Below are 24,161 nucleotides of genomic sequence, written 5' to 3'. Positions count from 1 at the left end.
GAGGACCTGGGCTTGCACAGTTCTCTGCATTCATAGAGGACATGTGTAGTGTCACACAACTTTTTTTTTTTTTTTAAGATTTATTTGTTTTTATGTATACAGTGCTCTGCCTGCATGTTCACCTGCAGGCCAGAAGAGGGCGCCATATCACATTACAGATGGTTGTGAGCCACCATGTGGTTGCTGGGAATTGAACTCAGGACCTCTAGAAGAGCAGTCGGTGCTCTTAACCTCTGAGCCATCTCTCCAGCCCCTGTCACACAACTCTTATCCCCTCACACAGGAAACCCATGGGGCCGGAGTAGCTAAGACCACTTGCTTCTCTAGCTGAGGACCAGAGTTTTGCTCCCAACACCACATGCTGGCTCACAACCATCCATAGCTACAGTTCCCTGGGGGGTCCAGTGCTCCCTTCTGGACTCAATGGCACCAGGCACACACGGCAGGCAAACACACATGTAGGCAAAACCCTCATACGCATAAATAAATCGATCTTAAAAAACACCTGGGCGTGGTGGGCACACGTCTTCAATCCCAGCACTCGGGAGGCAGAGGCAGGAGGATGGATCGCCGTGAGTTGAAGGCCACCTGGTCTACAAAGCGAGTCCAGGACAGCCAAAGCTACACAGAAAAACCTTGTCTCAAAAAAAAAAAAAAAAAAAAAAAAAACCAAAACCAAAACCAAAACAAAAAAATCAACCAAACAAACAGAAAAAGCAAGAGTCCCTCACTCAGCCGGGCATGGTGGCGCACATCTTTAATCCCAGCACTCGAGAGGCAGAGGCAAGTGGATCGCTGTGAGTTCGAGGCCAGCCTGGTCTACAGAGTGAGTCCAGGACAGCCAGGGCTTTACAGAGAAACCCTGTCTCGGGAAAAAAAAAAAAAAAAAAAAAAAAGAGTCCCTCACTCAAACAAAGTGTAAAGAGGTCAGTACCTAATGTCGTCTGACTTTCACATGTGTACTGTGGTGCACGCACATGCACACCCATGCACACAACATTGTTCACACAAAAGAACGCATGTACCCGTGATTGGTTTTTGAGACAGAGTTTCTCTGTGTAGCCCTGGCTATCCTGGAATCACTCTGTAGACCAGGCTGTCCTTGAACTCACAGTGAGCCTCCTGCCTCTGCCTCCCGAGTGCTGGGATTAAAGATAGACGTGCCCCACCACTGCTCGGCCCCATCATTTTTTACTATAAAAAAAAAAAAAAAAGAAAGAAATTCTATAGTCCGGCTGGCAGAGAGCTTGCTTACTGTGCATGAAGGTCTGGGTTTGTCCCCGGCACCACACAAAACTGGGTTCAGTGGTGGAAGAGCCTGTTACGTAAGCACTGGGGAGGCTGATCAGGAGGACAAGGTCGACCTGAGCATCCTGAGACCCTGACTAAAGAAAATGGGGTGCGGGGAGACCAACTGGAGTTCTGGCCTAAGGCTCCCTGACCTCACCAACCTTGGAGACAGGTGCCACCACCAGGCGGTCACAGCCAGACAAATGACCAGAGAGGAGGAGGACGGAGGGCTCTCCCCTGCCCAGATCCTCACACAGCTATGCAGAGATCTTCACCTATAGGCAAGGAGTGACTATGGAGAATCCCGGTAGGAGGGCACAGGGTCAGACACAGTCACCTCATACGAACATAGGCACACCTCTGTGCGTGCACGCGCACCCACACCCAGGTGCAGCCTGTACAAAAGCAGGGTCTACGGAGCCAGGCATGGTGGCCCACCCCACTTCCAGCAGTAGGGAGGCTAACCCAGGAGAATCAAAAGTTCAAGGCCAGGGGCTGGAGAGATGGCTCAGTGGTTAAGAGCACTGCCTGCTCTTCCAGAGGTCCTGAGTTCAATTCCCAGCAACTACATGGTGGCTCACAACCATCTATAATGTAATCTGATACCCTCTTCTACAGATAAAGCACTCATATGCAATAAATAAAATAAATAAATCTTTAAAAAAAAAAAAAAGTTCAAGGCCAGAGATGGGTGGCAGTGATGCACGCGTTGGATCCCAGCACTCGGAAGGCAGAGGCAGGCAGACTCTCTGAGTCGGAGGCCAGCCGGGTCTACAGAATGAGTTCCATGACAGCCAGGGCTACACAGAGAAACACCCTGTCACATACATTAAAATAAAATGAAATAAAATAAACAGAAAAGCAGACTAACAAATACACTCACACACACAGTCCTTTTGTACAGACCGTGTACAAAGCTCCCTCAAAGACTCCGGTAGCCTGGGGGCAGAGGCGGGTGGGGAGTGGGCGTGGCCGCCATAACGCCCTCTCCTGGCGTGTCCCCGCAGCTGTACCTGGGCATTGTGCTGGCGGCCGTGGTGATCATCACAGGCTGCTTCTCATACTACCAGGAAGCCAAGAGTTCTAAGATCATGGAATCCTTCAAGAACATGGTTCCCCAGGTGAGGAGGGCTCAATGAGGGGACAGAAGGAAGTGACCAGCTGGCCAGTACCCAGGGACGCCCCAGGCAGAGGGAGTTTGGGGTGGAGGGTGGGTGACTCTTCTGTGCCTCGTACACAGCAAGCCCTGGTGATCCGGGAAGGTGAGAAGATGCAGGTGAACGCTGAGGAGGTGGTGGTCGGTGACCTGGTGGAGATCAAGGGTGGCGACCGAGTCCCAGCTGACCTGCGAATCATCTCTGCCCATGGCTGCAAGGTGGGTTCCAGCTCTGCAAAAAATCCCTTAATGCCTCCTATAGACCCCAGAACTCCAGACCCTAGCCTCACTCCTTCAGACCTAGGGGTCCAGGCCCAGCCCTCCTCCCTCAGACCCAGGGCTCCAGGACAGCCCTCTTCCCTCAGACCCAGCAGTCCAGGCCCAGCCCTCCTCCCTCAGACCCAGGGCTCCAGGCCCAGCCCTCCTCCCTCAGACCCAGCAGTCCAGGCCCAGCCCTCCTCCCTCAGACCCAGGGCTCCAGGCCCAGCCCTCCTCCCTCAGACCCAGCAGTCCAGGCCCAGCCCTCCTCCCTCAGACCCACGGCTCCAGGCCCAGCCCTCCTCCCTCAGACCCACGGCTCCAGGCCCAGCCCTCCTCCCTCAGACCCAGCAGTCCAGGCCCAGCCCTCCTCCCTCAGACCTGGGGTCCAGGACAACCCTCCTCCCTCAGGCCCAGGGGTGCAGGCCCCATCTTCCTCCCTGAGACCCAGGAGTCCAGGACACCCTTCCTCCCTCAGACCCACGGCTTTAGGCCCAGCCCTCCTCCCTCAGACCCAGGGGTCCAGACACCAGCCCTCCTCCCTCAGACCCGGGGCTCCAGGCCCAGCCCTCCTCCCTCAGACTCAGGGCTCCAGGCCCAGCCCTCCTCCCTCAGACCCAAGAGTCCAGGACAGCCCTCCTCCCTCAGACCCAGGGCTCCAGGCCCAGCCCTCCTCCCTCAGACCCAGGGGTCCAGGCCCAGCCCTCCTCCCTCAGACCCAGGGCTCCAGGCCCAGCCCTCCTCCCTCAGACCCAGGGGTGCAGGCCCAGCCCTCCTCCCTCAGACCCAGGGCTCCAGGTCCAGCCTCCTCCCTCAGACCCAGGGCTCCAGGCTCAGCCCTCCTCCCTCAGACCCAGTGGTCCAAGTCCCAGCCTTTCTTCAGGCTGAGGGACTTTGGGCCTGGGACAGAAGTCCCATTCCTGCCTGCTCCCCTTTTAACATCCTGTCTCCAGCTTCTCAGATGCCCTTCCCCTGCTTTTTTTTTTTTTTTCTGTAACTTCCTGGGACAGGCTTTACTCCAAGGGCCCCCTGGTTCCCTGCTGTTTGATCCTGGGGCTTGTCGCTATATTTAACTCTTCTGCTCCACACCCATCCCTAGGTGGACAATTCTTCCCTGACCGGCGAATCTGAACCCCAGACCCGCTCCCCGGACTGCACACACGACAATCCCCTGGAGACCCGGAATATCACCTTCTTTTCCACCAACTGTGTGGAAGGTGAGGTTGGGGGCGGGGATGGGGAGTGGGGGCAGGGGCACAAAAAAAAAAAACCCGCCATAGATATGTGGCTCAGGAGGTGGGGTACTTGCAGCCCTCTGTGCCCCAGAAGACCTGAGCCTCTCTCTTCGGCGGCCCCCGCCCCCCGCCTCCCCGCAGGCACCGCTCGGGGTGTGGTGGTGGCCACAGGTGACCGCACTGTCATGGGCCGCATCGCCACCCTGGCCTCGGGCCTGGAGGTGGGCAAGACGCCTATTGCCATAGAGATCGAAACACTTCATCCAGCTCATCACCGGAGTGGCTGTGTTCCTGGGCGTCTCCTTCTTCATCCTCTCCCTCATCCTGGGATACACCTGGCTGGAAGCCGTCATCTTCCTCATTGGCATCATTGTGGCCAATGTCCCAGAGGGGCTGCTGGCTACTGTCACGGTGAGTATGAGCCCCGAGGGAGGGGAGCCGGAGCCAGGACCCTCAGGTCTGAGGGAGGAGGATGAGGGTCTGACCCCTGGGAACTGGAGGCACAGGAGGTTCTGAGTTGCCGTGTACACCTTAGAAAGAGAACCCAGGGCAGGGCGTGGTGGCACACCCTTTTGATCCCAGCGCTCGGGAGGCAGAGGCGGGCGGACCTCTGTGAGTTCGAGGCCAGCCTGGTCTACAGAGAGAGTCCAGGACAGTCGAAGCTGTTATGCAAATAAACCCTGTCTAAAGAGAGAGAGAGAGAGAGAGAGAGAGAGAGAGAGAGAGAGAGAACCCAGGTCCTCTGCAAGAGCAACAAACACTCCTCCCGCTGAGCCATTTCACCAGCTCCTCATTATCACCTTTTTTAAAAAAATTGTTTTGTTTTTATGGGTATGAATGTTTGCCCTGCATATATGTATGTGCCACCATGTGTATAGCTGATGCCCTTAGAGGTCAGAAGAAAGCATTGCATCCCCTGGAAACTGGAAGGACAGACAGTTGGGAGCTACCATGTGGGTGTGGGGAGCTGAGCCTGTGCTCCCTGCAAGAGCAACATGTGCTCTTAACCACTGAGCCATCTGCGCAGCAATCCCCCCGCCCCCGCCCGCCCCCCTGCCCTCCCTCCTACCCCCCCCATCACCTTTTAATGTAACTCACCAACTTAGGTCACCCTCACTCCTGGCAAAAGTAGACTGAGAGTTCCTTTAATTTCTGCCTTCTTTTCCATTTTCTTTTCTTTTCTATCACATTTGTGTGGCCAGGCATGGCGGCACACAGTGTCTTCTAACTTGCGTGTGGACACTTGCACACACACATGCATTCACTCATGTATGCGCACCGTGGTACCCACGCAGAGGCCAGCAGCAGACATCTCTGCATGTTCTCCTTCCACCGCGTGGGCTTTGTGCTCAGGCCATCACACTCGGCAGCCAGTGTTTTTATCCACTGAGCCATCTTGCCCAGTTGTCCCATTTTGGTTTGGTTTGGTTTGGTGATCCGCCTGCCTCTGCCTCCCAAGTGCTGGGATTAAAGATGTGCGCCACCACACCCGGTGCCATTTTGTGTTTTTGAGGTAAGGTCTCACCACAGTCCAGACTCTCCTGAAACTCAGTATGTAGCCCAGGCTGCCCCAAGACTTGCGGCAATCCTCCTGTCTCAGTGTCTCCAGTGCTAGGACAACAGGTGTGAACAGGTCATGGCAGTGACCTCTCCTTGCCCTCCTCCTCCTCCTCCTCCTCTTCTTCCTGCCTTCGGAAACAGGATCTGACCATATAGGCTGAAGTGTAGCCCAGGCTAGCCTCATGCTCCACCAGCCTCAGCGGGCCTGAGATTACGGGTGTATTCCACCATGCCCGGCTGGCTCTTTTTCTCCTTTGGTTTGTGGTGTCAGGGGTGTAACCTGGGGCTTCACACATACTAAGCGTGTGGTCTCTGTCAGTGCCCCAAGCTTTGCTTTCGAAGTCTGGAGACAACATAGGGTATTATTTTGTTCCTCTTTTTTAGTCAACAGACTTTGACATATTAGCATAGTCTAAACTATCCAGTGTTGAAGGCTTTACACACACACACACACTATAATCTTTTTTTTTTTTCTTAAATTTAATTGTTACTTATCTGTGGATGTGGCATTGGTGGAGGGGCATCAGATCACCTGAAGCTGGGATTACAGACAACTGTGAGCTGCCTCATGTGGGTGCTGAGAATCAAACTCAGGTCCTCTGAAAGAACAGTATGTGCTCTCAATCACTGAGCCATCTCTCCATCCGCGCCCTCCCCTCCCCACTGCAGTTGTTTTGAGTGTGAATCTATCGTGCCTACTGCCTCTGAGATTCCAGAACATTCTGCCGTGTGGTCTTTGGGGCGGCGTCTGAGTCTGCTTCAGATCTTGCGTCCCCAGTATCGCCCTTTTAATGCTCATTCCACGGTCCCCGGGGTGCACCCCAAGATTAGAGCTGAGGCTGGGCAGGTGAGCTGTGGACACTTGTGCAGTCGCCTTGTCCTTGCCCCTCCCCTAGGTGTGCCTGACGCTGACTGCCAAGCGCATGGCTCGCAAGAACTGCCTGGTAAAGAACCTGGAGGCGGTGGAGACGCTGGGCTCCACGTCCACCATCTGCTCGGACAAGACGGGCACGCTCACCCAGAACCGCATGACTGTCGCCCACATGTGGTTTGACAACCAGATCCATGAGGCCGACACCACGGAAGATCAGTCCGGTCAGTGGAGGTTCGGGGTGGGGACCGGGGCACCCCCCCCCCCGTCCCCGGCCCCCAGGGAGTCTCCTGGCCTCACACCGTAATTCCTACAGGGACCTCTTTCGACAAGAGCTCACACACCTGGGTGGCCCTGTCCCACATTGCCGGGCTCTGCAACAGGGCTGTCTTCAAGGGCGGGCAGGACAACATCCCTGTGCTCAAGGTGGGTGTGGCTGCCTGGCCCCCCCCCCCCACTGACTCGGCACCCCTCCCCCACTCACCGCCTCCCCTCCCCCCCCCCCATGGCTCGGTGCTTATGACTGACTTGGCTTTCTCCTGCCGCAGAGGGACGTGGCCGGTGATGCCTCTGAGTCTGCCCTGCTCAAGTGCATTGAGCTGTCCTCGGGTTCCGTAAAGTTGATGCGGGAACGCAACAAGAAAGTGGCCGAGATCCCCTTCAACTCCACCAACAAATACCAGGTACGAAGGAACGCCAGTTCTGGGTGCAGTCTGAGTTTTCCGGAGACGGTATATACAGAAATGTGTATTTAGCTGGGCGGTGGTGGTGCACGCCTTTAATCCTAGCACTCGGGGAGGCAGAGGCAGGTGGATCTCTATGAGTTCAAGGCCAGCCTGGTCAACAAAGTGACTCCAGGACAGCCGAGGCTACACCAAGAAACCCTGTCTCGGGAAAAAAAAAAGAAAGAAAGAAAGAAAGAAAGAAAGAAAGAAAGAAAGAAAGAAAGAAAGAAAGAAAAAAGAAATGTGTTTTTAGCTAGGTGGTGTCGGTAGTGCACATCTGTAATTCCAGCACTTGGGAGACCGAGGCAGGTGGATCTCTGTGAATTTGAGGTCAGTCTGGTCTATAGACCTGAATTCCAGGACAGCCAGGGCTACACAGAGAACCCCTGTGTCGAAAAAGAAAAAATAATAATAACAATAAAATATATCTATTTGAGTTGGTGTGCTAACGCACACCTGTGAGCCCGGCACTTGGGAGGTAGAGGCAGGAGAAATTGGAGTTCACGGTCATCCATAGCTACATAGTGAATTTGAGGCTAGCCTGGGCTACATAAGACCCTGTCTTAAAACAAGAAACAAGTCAGGCATAATGAATGCTATAGGGTATAATTCCAGCACCAAGCAGGTGGAGGTAAGCACATCAAAGCTATCCTCAGGTACCCAGCAAATTCCGGGCCAGCCTGGGCTATATGAGATCCCCATCTCAAAACACACACACACACACACACACACACACACACACACACACACACAAAAAAAAAAAAAAAAAAAAAAAAAAGATGCCCAGACAGTGAGGACACTGACAGACCAAGGAAACGATTCCATCCCTGGGCCCATCTTGCTGAAAGAATTGGGATTATTAAAGCTAATTATAGGAACAAGGACAAAGAGTTACTTACAGGAGCGTGGAATGACTCAAAAACAGCTGCATCTCCAGAAAGTGCCACCCCAATATGGGTGGTGATGACTCATGAGAGCTGTGTGTTCCCAGAGTCCCAGCTCCCGGCCAGCTGTGAGGACGAGGGGCCGGGTGACTCTCGCCTTCCCACTCTTCCTTGAGGGAGCATGAGTGGGCTGACCACACACTATCACAGCCCTAGCCGTCACTGTCCCAATTCTGCATATTACACAGCCATGGCCGTGGGTAAAGACTTTCTGCAGGTCACCACAGGAACTCTGCTCTGTGGTGGTGCCAGTCACGTCCCGCCTGGCACAGAAGCGATAGCTATGTTACCAGTAGCACTGGGACAGCGAGGGGGGCTTGCAGTTTCTCTATGATTCTCAGACGTAGCCATCTCTGTCCCGGCATTGGGGCAAAGATGCTATTTTATTATTTATTTGTTTATTTTTGGTTTTTTGAGACAGGGTTTCTCCGTGTAACCTTGGCTGTCCTGGACTCACTTTGTAGACCAGGCTGGCCTTGAACTCACAGCGGTTCATCTGCCTCTGCCTCCGAGTGCTGGGATTAAAAGTGTGCACCATCACCGCCCAGCCAAAGACGCTTATTTATTTATTTATTTGTTTTTACCAAGCATCAATTCCCATCTGTAAAGCTGAGGAGGAGAAGGATAGCCAAAGTGAGGGAAAGGAAGTGGCCGAAGTGGGGAGAGGTTGAAACAAGGGAGGTGCAGAAACAAACAGCACCCTACAGTAGGGGGGGAGGAGCCTCGCAGATGTAAGGGGAAGGGTGTTCAGGCAGCATGTGCAAAGGTCCCGAGACGAGACGAGAGCGCAACCTGCGCAGCCAACGTGCTAAGGGAAGGAGGGCAAGGCACACAGAACTGTGGGCTCTGAGCGCTGTGGGGGAGGCCCCGTCATGACTCCGAGGGAGGCAAGAACCGTGACAGGAAGGAGAGGAGGCAAGACAAGGCGTTGTGTGAAGCTACAACTCATAATACCACGAGCGTCTTAAGTTAGTGTACTTACTTGGACAGCCGCCTACATAGTCGGCCTTAGCTCATTTTTATCACTTCAGAAAGAAACCCCGCACTCTCCCGGCTCCCATCTGCAAATTTCTCTCCTGCAAACCCTGCCCCCAGCCTCAGCTAGCACTAACCTACTTTCTGTCTCTGTGGATTCACTTGTTCTGGACATCTCATTTAAAAAAAAAAAAAAAAAAAGAGTCGGGTAATATTTGACCTTTTTAAAAAATCTGGAGCCAGGAGTGGTGGCACACGCCTTTAACCCCAACACTCGGGAGGCAGAGGCAGGTGGATCGCTGTGAGTTCGAGGCCAGCCTGGTCTACAAAGTGAGTCCAGGACAGCCAGGGCTACACAGAGAAACCCTGTCTCGAAAAACAAAACAAAACAAAACAAAAAAAATCTGTTTTATTTCAGTCTGCATCATTTTCAGGACCCATCTACATGTCTACCAGAGCCTCGTACTTTTTAAAAATATTTATTATTGTGTGTACGTGATGGCCAGGGTTGAGTGTGGAGGTCAGGGCCATTCTGTGAAGTCTGTTCTCTCCTACCTGTATGGAAGCCCCAGGAATCGAACTTGGGTCTTCAGGCTTGCACAGCAAACACCTGTACCCATTGGTAGAGTCACATTCCCTGTGACTTTTCTTTTTTTGGTTTGTTGAGACAGGGTTTCTCTATGTATCCTTGGCTGTCCTGGACTCACTCTGTAGACCAGACTATCTTCGAACTCACAGCGATCCTCCTGCCTCTGCCTACCAAGTGCTGGGATTAAAGGCGTGCGATGTTTTAATCTGTTGATGGACAGTTGGGCTGTTCCCATCTTTGGGGAAACAGTTTAGCTCTTTGCCAAAGTGTGGCTGCAGCATTTTTCACTGACTTATGATTTCATTGGTGGGGGCGGGGACTAGGGATGGATCCTAGGACCTTACATTAGCAAGTGCTTTGCCTCTGAACCACACCCCTAGCTCTTCTTTACGGATTCTAAGCAGGGGCTCTACCACTGAATTACAACCCCAGCCCCTCACTGGGGGATTCTAGGCAGGGGCTCTACCACTGAGCCACACCCCCAGCCCCTCACTGGGGGATTCTAGGCAGGGGCTCTACCACTGAGCCACGCCCCTAGCCCCTCACTGGGGGATTCTGGGCAGGGGCTCTACCACTGAGCCACGCCCCCAGCCCCTCACTGGGGGATTCTAGGCAGGGGCTCTACCACTGAGCCACACCCCCAGCCCCTCACTGGGGGATTCTAGGCAGGGGCTCTACCACTGAGCCACACCCCCAGCCCCTCACTGGGGGATTCGAGGCAGGGGCTCTACCACTGAGCCACACCCCCAGCCCCTCACTGGGGGATTCTGGGCAGGGGCTCTACCACTGAGCCACGCCCCCAGCCCCTCACTGGGGGATTCTAGGCAGGGGCTCTACCACTGAGCCACACCCCCAGCCCCTCACTGGGGGATTCTAGGCAGGGGCTCTACCACTGAGCCATGCCCCCAGCCCCTCACTGGGGGATTCTGGGCCATTGTTCTGCTGTTGAGCATTGGCAGAGACTGAATAATGTAGGGCAAATAGATACAGAGATCCAGGTGAGAGGTGGCGACAGCTGGACTGGGGTCGAGGGCAGCAGAGGAGAGTGAAGAGAGGCCGATTCCAGGTAGGCTTCAGAGTCAAGCCAGCTGCCAGATTTGGGGCTTCTGTAGATCAAACCCTGACAAGGCAGGGATAAAATATGTGGTCCAAGCTGGAGTTTCTGTGGGAGGGATGGAGACGGAGAGACAGGAAAAGGGTTAAGCAGAAATCTCTAGGAGACTCCAGAAACAGGAAGAGGTGCGGGCTGTGCTCTTGGCTGGCTGTCCTATCCTGGCACTAGGAAGTCACTCTCCCTAGCCGGGCGCAAGCAGTGTCTGGCTCCCGGCGTGGCTTAAGTATGTATCCTGCTCTGTTGCAGCTATCCATCCACGAGACTGAGGACCCCAACGACAACCGGTACCTGCTGGTGATGAAGGGTGCCCCTGAACGCATTCTGGACCGCTGTGCCACCATCCTCCTGCAGGGAAAAGAGCAACCTCTGGATGAGGAGATGAAGGAGGCCTTCCAGAACGCCTACCTGGAGCTTGGTGGCCTGGGCGAGCGTGTGCTGGGTGTGTATTAGGGGCGGGGCAGCTCTAAGGACCCTTTGGGGCCAGAATGCACCATGAATGAGTGAATGAATGAATGAATGAGTGAGTGAGTGAATGAGTGAATGAATGAATGAGTGAGTGAATGAATGAATGAGTGAATGAATGAGGCCATTACTGAGAAATGCCTGTTGGCTACCGGCTTTGTGGGGAGACTGACTGCAGGGAGTCCAGGCAGCTGGGAGCAACAGGGTGCAGATGTGGAGACCCTGAGGCCTGCGCCTTCATGTCCCCCTTCCGTGTCTCTGCCGCCAGGTTTCTGCCATTACTACCTGCCTGAGGAACAGTTCCCCAAGGGCTTTGCCTTTGACTGTGATGACGTGAACTTCACCACAGACAACCTTTGCTTTGTGGGTCTCATGTCCATGATTGACCCTCCCCGGGCGGCCGTCCCCGATGCCGTGGGCAAGTGCCGCAGCGCAGGCATCAAGGTGTGTGTCCCGGGGCGGCTGGGTGAACGCCAGGCCCGGGGCTCCTTTGGGAGGCCGGGCCATGCCGTTAAATGCAACGCTTTACAGGTCATCATGGTCACCGGCGATCACCCCATCACTGCCAAGGCCATTGCCAAAGGTGTGGGCATCATCTCCGAGGGCAATGAGACCGTGGAGGACATCGCTGCGCGGCTCAACATCCCCGTCAGCCAGGTCAACCCCAGGTGAGGAGTCACACGTCCTCCAGGTCGAGGAAGGTCACCGCATGGGATGTTTATTCCTTCAGTTACCCCTTTGCTCTCTGGGACCCCTCTGTTTGCTCAGGGCCTGGGCCCAGTGTAAGAGCGACAGCAACAGGGGTTTGGGAGGCTGAGTCTCCTCATAGCTCCTCTGGCTGTGTAATCAAGTAACCAAGTCAATGACCCTGTTCTGAAGCCCAGTTTCCTCCTCCTTTACAAGGAGCTGGGTACAGTGGTTCACACCTTTAATCCCAGCACTCAGGAGACAAAGGCAGGCAGATCTTTGTGAGTTCGAGGCCAGCCTGGTCTACGTGGTGAGACTCTTTCAGAAAAAACAAATCAAATACCAAAATGATGGTTACAAAGGTGAGGATGGAGTTCAATTAAGAAGTGCTTGTGGGGGGCTGGAGAGATGGCTTAGAGGTTAAGAGCACCGTCTGCTCTTCCGAAGGTCCCAAGTTCAATTCCCAGCAACCACATGGTGGCTCACAACCACCTGTAATGAGATCTGGTGCCTTCTTGTGGGGGAGAGGCACATGTGTGGGCAGAATACTGTGTAAATAATAAATAAATCTTTTTGGGGGGGGGAAGAAGTACTTGTGGGCCAGGTGTGGTGGCACACGGCTTTAATCCCAGCACTCGGGAGGCAGAGGCAAGTGGATCTTTGTGAGTTCGAGGCCAGCCTGGTCTACAAAGGGAATCCAGGACAACCAAGGCTACACAGAGAAATCCTGTCTCAAGAAAAAAAAGAAAGAAAGAAAGAAAGGAAGGAAGAAAGAAAGAAAAGAAAAAAGAAAAACCAAAAATGAATAAAATGTAAAATAAAGCCCTGTATGGTGGTGCACGCCTGTAATCCCAGCACTCAAGAGAGAAGGGAGGAACATCATAAATTTGAGGCCAGCCTGAGATACACAGCAAAACCCTGTCCCCAAACACTAAGAAATATAGCTCAGAGATAGTGCTTTCCTAGGATCTCCCAGTGAGGGGCTGGGGTGTGGCTCAGTGGTAGAGCCCCTGCCTAGAATCCCCCAGTGAGGAGCTGGGGGCATGGCTCAGTGGTAGAGTCCCTGCCTAGAATCCCCCAGTGAGGGGCTGGGGGCATGGCTCAGTGGTAGAGCCCCTGCCTAGAATCCCCCAGTGAGGGGCTGGGGGCGTGGCTCAGTGGTAGAGTCCCTGCCTAGAATCCCCCAGTGAGGGGCTGGGGGCGTGGCTCAGTGGTAGAGCCCCTGCCCAGAATCCCCCAGTGAGGGGCTGGGGGTGTGGCTCAGTGGTAGAGCCCCTGCCTAGAATCCCCCAGTGAGGGGCTGGGGGTGTGGCTCAGTGGTAGAGCCCCTGCCTAGAATCCCCCAGTAAGGAAATGGGGGGCGTGGCTCAGAGGTGAATGCTTGCCCTATAATAAGAGGCCCTGAGTTCCATCCCCGCCACCAGCCAAAATAAGGAGTATGTGAGGAGAGTATATGGAACTATTTCTTTTGAGAAAAGGTCTATGTAGCCCTAGGTGGCCTCAAACTCAGACATCTGCTTGCCTTTACCCCCTGAGGGCTGGGATTACAGGCATGTGCAGGGGGCTGGAGAGATGGCTCTGTGGTTAAGAGCACTGGCTGACCTCCCATTGGTCCTGAGTTCAATTCCCAGCAACCACATGGTGACTCCCAATCATCTGTAATGGGATCTGATACCCTCTTCTGGTGTGCATGAAAGCAGAGCACTCTTATACATATAATTAATTAATTAACTAATTAATTAAAAAAGCAAAAGGCATGTGCCACCCCACCTAGTGGTCAGGTTATAACTAATTATAAACAATCGCTCTCTCTTGAGCTGGGTGTTAGTGGCACACTCCTGTAATCCCAGCACTCTGGGAGTCAGATGCAGGCAGGTCTCTGTGAGTTCGAGGCCAGCCTGGTCAACAGAGTAAGTCCAGGAAAACCAAGGCTACACATAGAAACCATGTTTTGAAAGCCAAAAAGCAAGAAACAAACAAACAAAAAACAATTGCTCTCTTAAAGAATTAAAGAAGCTGGGCAGTGGTGGCGCACGCCTTTAATCCCAGCACTCCGAAGGCAGCCTAGTCTACAAAGCGACTCCAGGACAGCCAAGGCTATACACAAAGAAACTCTGTCTTAAAAAAAACCAAAATAATAATAATAATAATAGTAATATTTTTTAAAGAATTAGAGGAAGCACCATGTTTCTTTGCTTTGCTTCCCTCCCCCACACGCGCCCATATAGTTATGTTTGGTTTTTCTTTCTTTTTTTTTTAAAGATTCATTTATTATTATGTATACAGTGTTCTGTCTGCATGTACACCTGCAGGCCAGAAGAGGGCACCAGATCTCATTATAGATGGTTGTGAGCCACCATGTGGTTGCTGGGAATTGAACTGAGGACCTTTGGAAGAGCAGTCGGCGCTCTTAACCACTGAGCCATCTCTCCAGCCCCATGTTTGGTTTTTCTGACTCGCAGGTTTTCCACCTTTGTTTGTGTCACTGTTGCTCTACCCACTTGTGTGCCTCAGCTCTGTCCCTTCGGTTCTTAAGGCTTGGCTCTCTCTGACCTTATCATGTACCTCCCTCAGCCTTCTCCCTTGTCTGTGGTCTGTCCTGCCTGTCTGTCCCTCTGTCTATCGAGGCCCACGCCCGCCCCACTCCTCACTCTGGCCTTGGCCACACTGTTCTTTCTGTTCTTCTCAGGGACGCCAAAGCCTGTGTGATTCACGGCACCGACCTCAAGGACTTCACCTCCGAGCAGATTGACGAGATCCTGCAGAACCACACTGAGATTGTCTTTGCCCGAACCTCCCCTCAGCAGAAGCTCATCATTGTAGAGGGCTGTCAGAGACAGGTGAACTCCCACCTGATCGCAGGGAGGAGGGCTGGGCCTGGACCCCTCGGTCTGAGGGAGGAGGGCTGGGCCTGGACCCCTCGGTCTGAGGGAGGAGGGCTGGGCCTGGACCGCTGGGTCTGAGGGAGGAGGGCTGGGCCTGGAGCCGTGGGTCTGAGGGAGGAAAGCTGGGCCTGCATCCCTGGGTCTGAGGGAGGAGGGTTGGACCTGGACCCCAGGTCTGAGGGAGGAAAGCTGGGCCTGCATCCCTGGGTCTGAGGGAGGAGGGTTGTCCTGGACCCCAGGTCTGGGGGAGGAGGGCTGTCCTGGACCCCTGGGTCTGAGGGAGGAGGGCTGGGCCTGGACCCCAGGTCTGAGAAAGGAGGGCTAGGGCCTCGATCCCTGGGTCTGAGGGAGGAGCGCTGGGCCTGGACCCCTGGGTCTGAGGGAGGAGGGCTGGGCCTAGACCCCAGGTCTGAGGGAGAAGGGCTGGGGCCTCGATCCCTGGGTCTGAGGGAGGAGGGCTGGGCCTCGATCCCTGGGTCTGAGGGAGAAGGGCTGGGCTTGGACCCTGGGTCTGAGGGAGGAGGGCTGGGCCTGGACCCCTGGGTCTGAGGGAGGGAGGGCTGCGCCTGCACCCCTGGGTCTGAGGGAGGAAGGCTGGGCCTGGACCCCTGGGTCTGAGGGAGGAAGGCTGGGCCTGGACCCCTGGGTCTAAGGGAGGAGGCTGGGGCCTGGACCCCTGGATCTGAGGGAGGAGGGCTGGGCCTGGAGCCCTGGGTCTGAGGGAGGAGGGCTGGGCCTGGAGCCCTGCGTCTGAGGGAGGAGGGCTGGGCCTGGAGCCCTGGGTCTGAGGGAGGAGGGCTGGGCCTAGAGCCCTGGGTCTGAAGGAGGAGGGCTGGGTCTGGAGCCCTGTGTCTGAGGGAGGAGGGCTGGGTCTGGAGCCCTGGGTCTGAGGGAGGAGGGCTGGGTCTGGAACCCCGGGTCTGAGGGAGGAGGGCTGGGTCTGGATCCCAGGTCTGAGAGGTCTCACTCTCACCTTCCTTTTTCTAGGGAGCAATTGTGGCCGTGACTGGCGACGGTGTGAATGACTCCCCTGCTCTGAAGAAGGCTGACATCGGCGTGGCCATGGGCATTGCTGGCTCTGATGTCTCCAAGCAGGCTGCCGACATGATTCTCCTGGACGACAATTTTGCTTCCATCGTCACTGGTGTGGAAGAAGGTGAGTGGTCGAGGGGTGGGGGAGACAATTAGTCACTCTGGAAGCTTTAGGAAGAGGAGGGGAGCAGGCCGAGGCTGCTTGGGGATCACAGGGCAGGATTGGCCTCTGGGGGCCCTGCATCACCTGGCTCCCATGCATTCTGGGGGATGAGGAAGGTTGGGAGCATTCCAATGTCCAGGAAGTGTAGCCACTGTGAAGCAGAGGGTCCTGGGAGTTTGGAAGTCCCCCTCCCCCACCTCCTGACATGGCACATACTCATAATCCCAGGGCTCAGGAGACTGAGGCAGGAGAATTGCTGTGAGTTCTAGGCCAGCCTAGGCTATGAGTGAGATCATGTTCCAGATGCACACACATGTACACACACACACACACACACACACACACACACACACACACACACACGCAGGCATGATAAGGGGGAGGAGAGAGAGAGGCCATACTATAGTGAGCTACGGATATGACTCAGAGGGGTTGCCTAGCATGTGGAGGATTTGAGTTTCATCCATAGCATCAAAAAAAAAAAAAAAAAAGGTTAAAAAAAAAAAAAAAAAAGCTCACAATAAGCAGGGCAGTGGTGGCGGCACACCTTTAATCCTAGCACTCAGGGAGGCAGAGGCAGGTGGATCTCTGTGAGTTGAAGGCCGGCCTGGTCTACTGAGTGAATTCCAGTACAGCCAGAGCTACATAGTGAGACTGTGTCTTGAAAAAGGGAAAAAGAAAGAAAGAACGAAAAAGAGAACAAACAAACAATCACAGTAAACCAGATGTTATAATTCCATACCTTTAGTTCCTGAACTCTGGAGGCAGAGGCAGGAGGGTTTCTGGGAGTCCAAGGCCAGCCTGATCTACTTACAAAGGGAGCTCCAGATTAGCCAGGGCTACCCAGTAAGACCCTGTCTCATAACAAAACCCAGAGTATAGTCAATACGGCTAAGCCCGCAGTGGCAAGCTAGATGCCATTAGCCCTTGTCTCCAAGAGAAAAGCACAGCTACCTCTTGTTCTTTCCCTAGATATCTCTGCCTAGGCCGGCCATGGCATCATAAAACAGTCAACAAACACATAAAAAGTAACAAATTGGGAGAGGTGCTAAGAAACCCACTGAAGCCAGGCCCCGGGGGCCCATGCCTGTAATCCCAGCACTCGGGAGGCAGAGGCAGGCGGAGAGGCAGAGGCCAGCCTGGTCTACAGAGTGAGTTCCAGGACAGCCAAAGCTACACAGAGAAACCCAGTCACACACACACATCACACACACACACACACACACACACACACACACACACACACACACACCATCCAACCCCAGGCTAGTGGAGCAGGCCTGTAACCTAAGCTACTCTGCAGGCCTCCCTGCACTATTACAACCCTGTGCAACTTACTGAAACTCTGTCTCTAAATATGTTATAAAGAGAGCTGGGGGTGGGGGCGTGGCTCAGCAGGAAAGGAGACAGGAAGAGAGGGAGGGAGGGAGGGAGGGAGAGAGAGGGAGGGAGGGAGGGAGGGAAGGAGAGAGAGATAGAGAGGGAGAGAGAGACAGGGAGGGAGGGGGAGAGACCTTTCTGAAGGGCAAGAGGCTGGGGCGGGGCGGTGCTTTAATTTCCATGAGGGAAAATTCCAGATACCAGAAGGATGAGTGGCGGCATCTCCTGTCACTGTCAGTTAGACTACCACACGCTGTCATATGTTGACACATCCTTAAGCCATCTTTTTACCTGGTAACATTTTAGAATGAGAAGCAAATAGCTTCATGGAAGGAAAACGGTTGCCACACAGGACTCTATGAAGCCAGAGGTCCTTGGTACAGCGAGGACTATTTTTGCTTTGTTTTCTTTTGACAGACTCTCAGTTTGGCTGGCCTGCAAATCGCTCTGTAGCCTAGACTGGTCTTGTACTCACAGCAATCCTCCTGCCTCAGCCTTCTGAGTGCTGGAACTACGGGTGTGAGCCACAAGAACTGGCCGGATTTGTTTTAACAGATACATAAAAACATAAAAAGTGTACCTATTAACCAGGTGTGCCAGTGTACAGGGGAAATCTCAGCATTTGGGAGGCTTAGACAGAAAGACTTCACTCCAGGCCAGCTGGTGCTACACAGCAAGATCCTGCCTCAAAAAAGAGGGGGGCTCAGAATTAAGTGCATACTGCTGAGGTAGAGGACCCAAGTTCCATTCATAGCTTCCAAGGCAGGCAGCTTGCTTCCCGTCTCTAATTCTAGGGCTTTATCGCCCTCTTCTGGCTTCTATAGGTATTACACTCGCAGAGCAATCACCCCCACCCCCATCACCGCCACCCACCCACCCTCTCTCCCTCTCCCTCTCCCTCCTCTCTCTCTCTCTCTCTCTCTCTCTCTCTCTCTCTCTCTCTCTCTCTCTCTCTCTCTCTCTCTCTCTCTCTCTCTCTCACACACACACACACAAACACACATGCACGCACACTCATATACACATAATTTTAAAAAGCAGCTAGCTGGGCAGTGTAGTGACCCACGCCTTTGGTCCCAGCACTCAGGAGGCAGAAACAGGCAGATCTCTGAGTCTGAGGCCAGGCTGGTCTACATAGTGAGTTCCAGGATGCCCAGAGCTACATAGTAAGACCATGTCTTGAAACAAGCAAGCAAAAGCCATCTGCTTGGTGGCATATGCCTGTGATCCTAGCACTTAGGGAGTAAAAACAGGGAGATCTGGAATCTGAGTCCAATCTGGACTACATGAGACTCTGTCTTAAAAAACAAAACAAAAACAAGGGCTGGACATGGTGGCGCACGCCTTTAATACCAGCACTCGAGAGGCAGAGGCAGGCGGATCGCTGTGAGTTCGAGGCCAGCCTGGTCTACAAAGTGAGTCCAGGACAGCCAAGCTACACAGAGAAACCCTGTCTCAAAAAACAAACAAACAAAAAAACATTCTGGGAGAAAATAATTAGCATGTTCTATCCTAGCTTTTGAGACATTTTCTGTGTGTCAACCTGTTGCACAGGGGCATAGCAGGGTTTCCTATATCTGTGATTTTTTTTTTTTTTTCTTTTTCACGGTGTTGGGGATGCAGCTCAGGCTCTCGTGTTTGTGACGCACACACTATGCCTACTGAGCTACGTCACAGTCCCTTCCTCCATATTGTACCTTAGCAACGAGCTGTGACCTCTCCCCAACCTCTTTTCCGTCCTCTCATAACTGCCATTCTAGTCTCAACTTCTGTGAGATCAACTCTCTGGTTTGTTTATTTATTTTTTGGAGAGGAGGTTGTTGTTTTGCTTTTAAGATTTATTTATTTATTATGTATGCAGTGTTCTGCCTGCGTGTGCACCTTCAGGCCAGAAGAGGGCACCAGATCTCATTATAGATGGTTATGAGCCACCATGTGGTTGCTGGGAATTGAACTCAGGACCTCTGGAAGAGCAGACAGTGCTCTTAACCACTGAGCCATCTCTCCAGCTCTTTGGGTTTTTTTGTTTGTTTGTTTGTTTTTTGAGACAGAGTTTCTTCATGTAGTCCCGTCTGTCCTGGAACTTGCTCTGTAGACCAGACTGGCCTCAAACTCACAAAAATCCACCGTCTCTGCCTCCTTAGTGCTGGGGTCAAAGGCGTGCGCCACCACGCGTGGCTCAACTTTGCTTTTTTAAATTATGTGTCTGTATGTGCGCATGCCTGTGCAGGGGCCTGGCGAGGCCAGAGGCGTGTTGGTTTCCCTGGTGGTAGTTCTGAGGTATCATACAAGGATGCCGGGGAACAAAGCGTGGGTCCACTCCTAACTGTGGCGCCACTCTTGAGCACCCCCTTTTTAGGTGGAGGGTTTTTTGTTTTTTGTTTTTTGGGTTTTTTTGGGTTTTTTTTTTTGAAGAAGCGCTCATGTGTAGTCTAGGCTGGCCTTGAAGTCATGGCAATCCTCCTGCCTCAGCCTCCTGAGTCCTGGGATTACAGCCGTGTAACACCACACTTGAACAAGATTAAGTCCTTTAGATTCCATATGTGAGAGAGATCACGTGGTACTCGGACCCTATGCCCAGCACGGAGGCAGAGACTAACCTGTCTCGGCTTCTGGGGTGCTGGGATTAAAATATTATTCCTCCTGCCTTCTGAGGCAGGTTTCATTTAGTAGCTCTGACTAGCCTGGGATTCCTGAATATCCAGCTGCCTTGGTCTCCCAAGTGCCCGGATTAGAGGCGTGCACCACCGTGCCCAGCATTGATGTTTTGGTTGTTTTCTTTGTTTGTTTTTTGTTTTTCCAAGACAGGGTCTCTCTGTGTAGCCTTGCCTGTCCTAGACTGGCTTTGTAGGCCAGGCTGGCCTCAAACTCAGAGATCCACCTGCCTCGACCTCCCCAAGTGCTGGGATTAAAGGCGTGCGCCACCACCGCCCAGCCCCCGCATTGATTTTATTGTTGAAACAGTCTGGCTGTATAGTCCAGGTTGGCCTGGAACTTTCTATCTAGATCAGGCTGGTCTCAGCATTGCTATGACCCTACTGCCTTTGCCTCCTGAGTGCTAGAATTACAGGCTTGTACGACTATGCCTGGCCCATTTGTATCTTCTCTTCTGAGAAATGCCTATTTTAGTCTATTGCCTTTTTTTTATTTTTTTATTTTTTTTTTGGTTTGTTTTTTTTTTTTGGTTTTTTCGAGACAGGGTCTCTCTGTGTAGCCTTGGCCACCCTGAACTCACTTTGTAGACCAGGCTGGCCTCGAACTCACAGCGATCTGCCTGCCTCTGCCTCCCGAGTGCTGGAATGAAAGGCGTGCGCCACCACGCCCGGCTTTTTTTTTTTTTTTTTTTTTTTTTTTTTTAGATAGTATATCATATAGCCCAGGCTGGCCTTGACCTTACTATGTAGCTGAAGATGACCTCGAACTTCTGGTCCTCTTGTCTCTGGTTTCTAAATGCTTAGATTACAAACAGGTGCTACCACACCTGACTTTTTTTTTTTTTTTTTTTTCCTTACGGGTTATAAAAGTAAATAGATTAAATTGGGTTAAATTATTTTTTAGTGATTTTTTTTTCCCCTTTAGCTTGATACATATGGAACACAGTAGGTAGGGGTGGGACTCCATGCTAACCCTTAGGTTTTGACCTTATGTGCACTGTACTGACTGTGTTTTTGCGATCTAGCACGTGTATCTTGGGTTAACATGATAGGTTTTTCATATATGGACACCCATCCACTCTCCAGATTCTACTAGATAGAGTAACATTATAGAGCAAGGTCCTGAGTTTGCCTCACAACACTATAGAAACAAGAAACAGACGGACAGAGACAGACACCCCATTAAAATCCCTTTCTGAAAAGAAAAAAAGAAAGAAAAAGAAAAAAAAATAAAATAAAATCCCTTTCTGGCCTGATCAGATGGTCAGACAAAGATGGTGACATCTTGATTTGTTGTCGCCTAAGGGGGGTCATGCAGTATGACAAATTTTGTATCTGAATATTTTTTTTTTTCTTGATTGTTGTTGTTGTTTTTAATTTGAGACTGGTCTTATTATGTAGCCCATAATCCCATAATCTTATTGTGGGATTAAAGGCCCAGGCCACCAGGCCCAGCATCCACACCCACTTTTTTTGTTTGTTTGTGTGTTCCGTGGTGCTGGGGTTTGAACCACGGCCTCATGCATGCTAGGCAAGCACTCTACCAACGGAGCTACAGTCCCAGGCCTGGGTCTGACTCTTATCACTCAAGTGTAATTACCTCAGATTCGCCTGTGGGTTCGTGGGTTCTGGGCCCTTCCCTTTTCCCTCCTGTGATGCACCACAGTGTAGCCACTGCTCACCTGCCGCAGACCTTCAGCTTGACTCTGCCTTGAGGCTATGATGAACAATGCTGTGGTAAAACCTTTGTCACCTTGGCTTCTGGCAGGCATAGGACATTAACCCAGAAGTAGAGTGACTGGGTTGATGGGGGTGAAGGAGGTTTAACCTTGATAGAAGCTACCAAACAGGCTCCCCAAAGGCTGCTGTGATCAGAGGTATATATGCAAATGTGAGTGAGTGAGGGTGCATTACGTAGCATGCAGAGTTCTGGAGATGTGGATAAGAGTTCTCATGGATAGAGCCCTAGGTAGAATAGGTAAGTGGCTGGGGATGTGGCTCAGTGCTAGAGCCCCTGCCTAGAATCCTCCAGTGAGGGGCTGGGGGCGTGGCTCAGTGCTAGAGCTCCTGCCTAGAATCCCCCAGTGAGGGGCTGGGGTGTGGCTCAGTGGTAGAGCCCCTGCCTAGAATCCCCCAGTGAGGGGCTGGAGGCGTGGCTCAGTGGCAGAGCCCCTGCCTAGAATCCCCCAGTGAGGGGCTGGGGGCGTGGCTCAGTGGTAGAGCCCCGGCCTAGAATCCCCCAGTGAGGGGCTGGGGTGTGGCTCAGTGGTAGAGCCCCTGCCTAGAATCCCCCAGTGAGGGGCTGGAGGCGTGGCTCAGTGGCAGAGCCCCTGCCAAGAATCCCCCAGTGAGGGGCTGGGGGTGTGGCTCAGTGGTAGAGCCCCTGCCTGGAATCCCTCAGTGAGGGCTGGGGGTGTGGCTCAGTGGTAGAGGCCCTGCCTAGAATCCCCCAGTGAGGGGCTGGAGGCGTGGCTCAGTGGCAGAGCCCCTGCCAAGAATCCCCCAGTGAGGGGCTGGGGATGTGGCTCAGTGGTAGAGCCCCGGCCTAGAATCCCCCAGTGAGGGGCTGGGGTGTGGCTCAGTGGTAGAGCCCCTGCCTAGAATCCCCCAGTGAGGGGCTGGGGGCGTGGCTCAGTGGTAGAGCCCCTGCCTGGAATCCCTCAGTGAGGGCTGGGGGTGTGGCTCAGTGGTAGAGGCCCTGGCCTAGAATCCCCCAGTGAGGGGCTGGAGGTGGGACTTAGTGGTAGATCCTTGTCTGACATTCAGGAAGCCTAGGATCAATCTCTGTTACCCCCCACCCCCGACACACACACACACACAAGTTCAGGTAGACCCCAAGTTCTAAGCCTGCTCCTCCCTGTCCAGGCCGCCTGATCTTTGACAACCTGAAGAAATCTATCGCCTACACTCTGACCAGCAATATCCCTGAGATCACACCCTTCCTGCTCTTCATCATGGCTAACATCCCACTGCCGCTTGGTACCATCACCATCCTCTGCATCGACTTGGGCACTGACATGGTAAGCCAGGCTTCCTCCTAGGGCTGGGGAGGGACACCCTCCCTCTCCTCTCTCTCTCTCTCCACTCACACAGCTGGTCTCTCTCCCATCCAGGTCCCTGCCATCTCCTTGGCCTACGAGGCTGCCGAGAGCGACATCATGAAGAGACAGCCCAGGAACCCACGCACAGACAAGCTAGTCAACGAAAGACTCATCAGCATGGCCTACGGGCAGATTGGTGAGCACTGCTGGGGCCTGGAACGAAGGGCCGGGGCAGAGTGGAAGCCAAGGCAGAGTGGAAGCGTACCTGGTCGGAGGGCTCAAACCATAGGCCCCTTCCTCCACTTCCAGGGGAGCCTTCTGGGCCTTAGAGAGTGGGTACAGGAAAGCAAAGCCCATGGGGCTGAAGCAACCCAAGTCTTGCCTCCTCTTAGGTGTTTTCTTGTTTTGTTTTGTTTTGTTTTTAATGTTTCAAACAGCCCAGGCTGGCTTCCAACTCACAATATAGTCAAGAATAGCCCTAAACATCTAATCCTCCTGCCTTCACCTCCCAAGTGCTGGGATTACAGGCATGTGCTACCACACCCAGTTCATTACTGCGGATTAAATGTAGGCCTCCGTTGCATTCTAGGCAAGCTCTCTGCCATGGTCACAGGGTCTCACTAAATTGGCCAGCGTGACCTTTAATTTAATGTGTAACCCAGCCCGGCATGTTTTTTGTTTGTTTGTTTGTTTGTTCATTTTGGGTTTTTTGGTTTTGGTTTTTGCTTTTTTTTTTTTTTTTTTTTTCAAGACAGAGTTTCTCTGTGTAGCCTTGGCTGCCCTGGACTCACTTTGTAGACCAGGCTGGCCCCGGAACTCACAGCGGTCTGCCTGCCTCTGCCTCCCGAGTGCTGAGACTACAGGTGTGCGCCACCTCACCGGCCTCTGTTGCAGCCTCTTGACTCGCTGGGATCACAGGCCTGTGCTACCAAGCCTGGCTCCTCCAGGATCTTTATAGTGTTTGGGCAGCCGGAGTTGGGTAACAGTGGGCCTGGGGGGGGTCATCCATCTAGATAGCTCCCCCTCCCCAAGGCGACCAGGTGGCCGTCTCAGGACCCTACCACCAGGGTGGCTTAGGCAAGATGACTGAGTAGCTCACAGGCTGCTGTGATGGTCTCAACAGGCATTGGGGGGAGCACT

The 24,161-nt window shown here is 53.2% G+C and overlaps 1 protein-coding gene across 1 annotated transcript in view; it reads left to right on the top strand.

Moving 5' to 3' along the window:
- Atp1a3 (ATPase Na+/K+ transporting subunit alpha 3) overlaps window positions 1-24,161 on the top strand; it is a 33,707-nt gene that overhangs the window by 6,274 nt on the left and 3,272 nt on the right. Inside the window, 15 exon segments of the mRNA XM_051162554.1 lie at window positions 2,298-2,411; window positions 2,531-2,665; window positions 3,804-3,921; window positions 4,081-4,193; window positions 4,195-4,350; window positions 6,396-6,594; window positions 6,687-6,796; window positions 6,919-7,053; window positions 10,964-11,156; window positions 11,448-11,623; window positions 11,711-11,847; window positions 14,556-14,706; window positions 15,739-15,907; window positions 22,846-23,000; window positions 23,094-23,217. Of these exon segments, the coding sequence (XP_051018511.1) occupies window positions 2,298-2,411; window positions 2,531-2,665; window positions 3,804-3,921; window positions 4,081-4,193; window positions 4,195-4,350; window positions 6,396-6,594; window positions 6,687-6,796; window positions 6,919-7,053; window positions 10,964-11,156; window positions 11,448-11,623; window positions 11,711-11,847; window positions 14,556-14,706; window positions 15,739-15,907; window positions 22,846-23,000; window positions 23,094-23,217 (2,185 nt within the window).

This window comes from Acomys russatus, chromosome 19, assembly GCF_903995435.1.
Source record: "Acomys russatus chromosome 19, mAcoRus1.1, whole genome shotgun sequence".
Taxonomy (NCBI): Eukaryota; Metazoa; Chordata; class Mammalia; order Rodentia; family Muridae; genus Acomys; species Acomys russatus.
The sequence above is the reverse complement of the archived record's forward strand: the minus strand, read 5'-3'. Positions and strand labels throughout refer to the sequence as shown.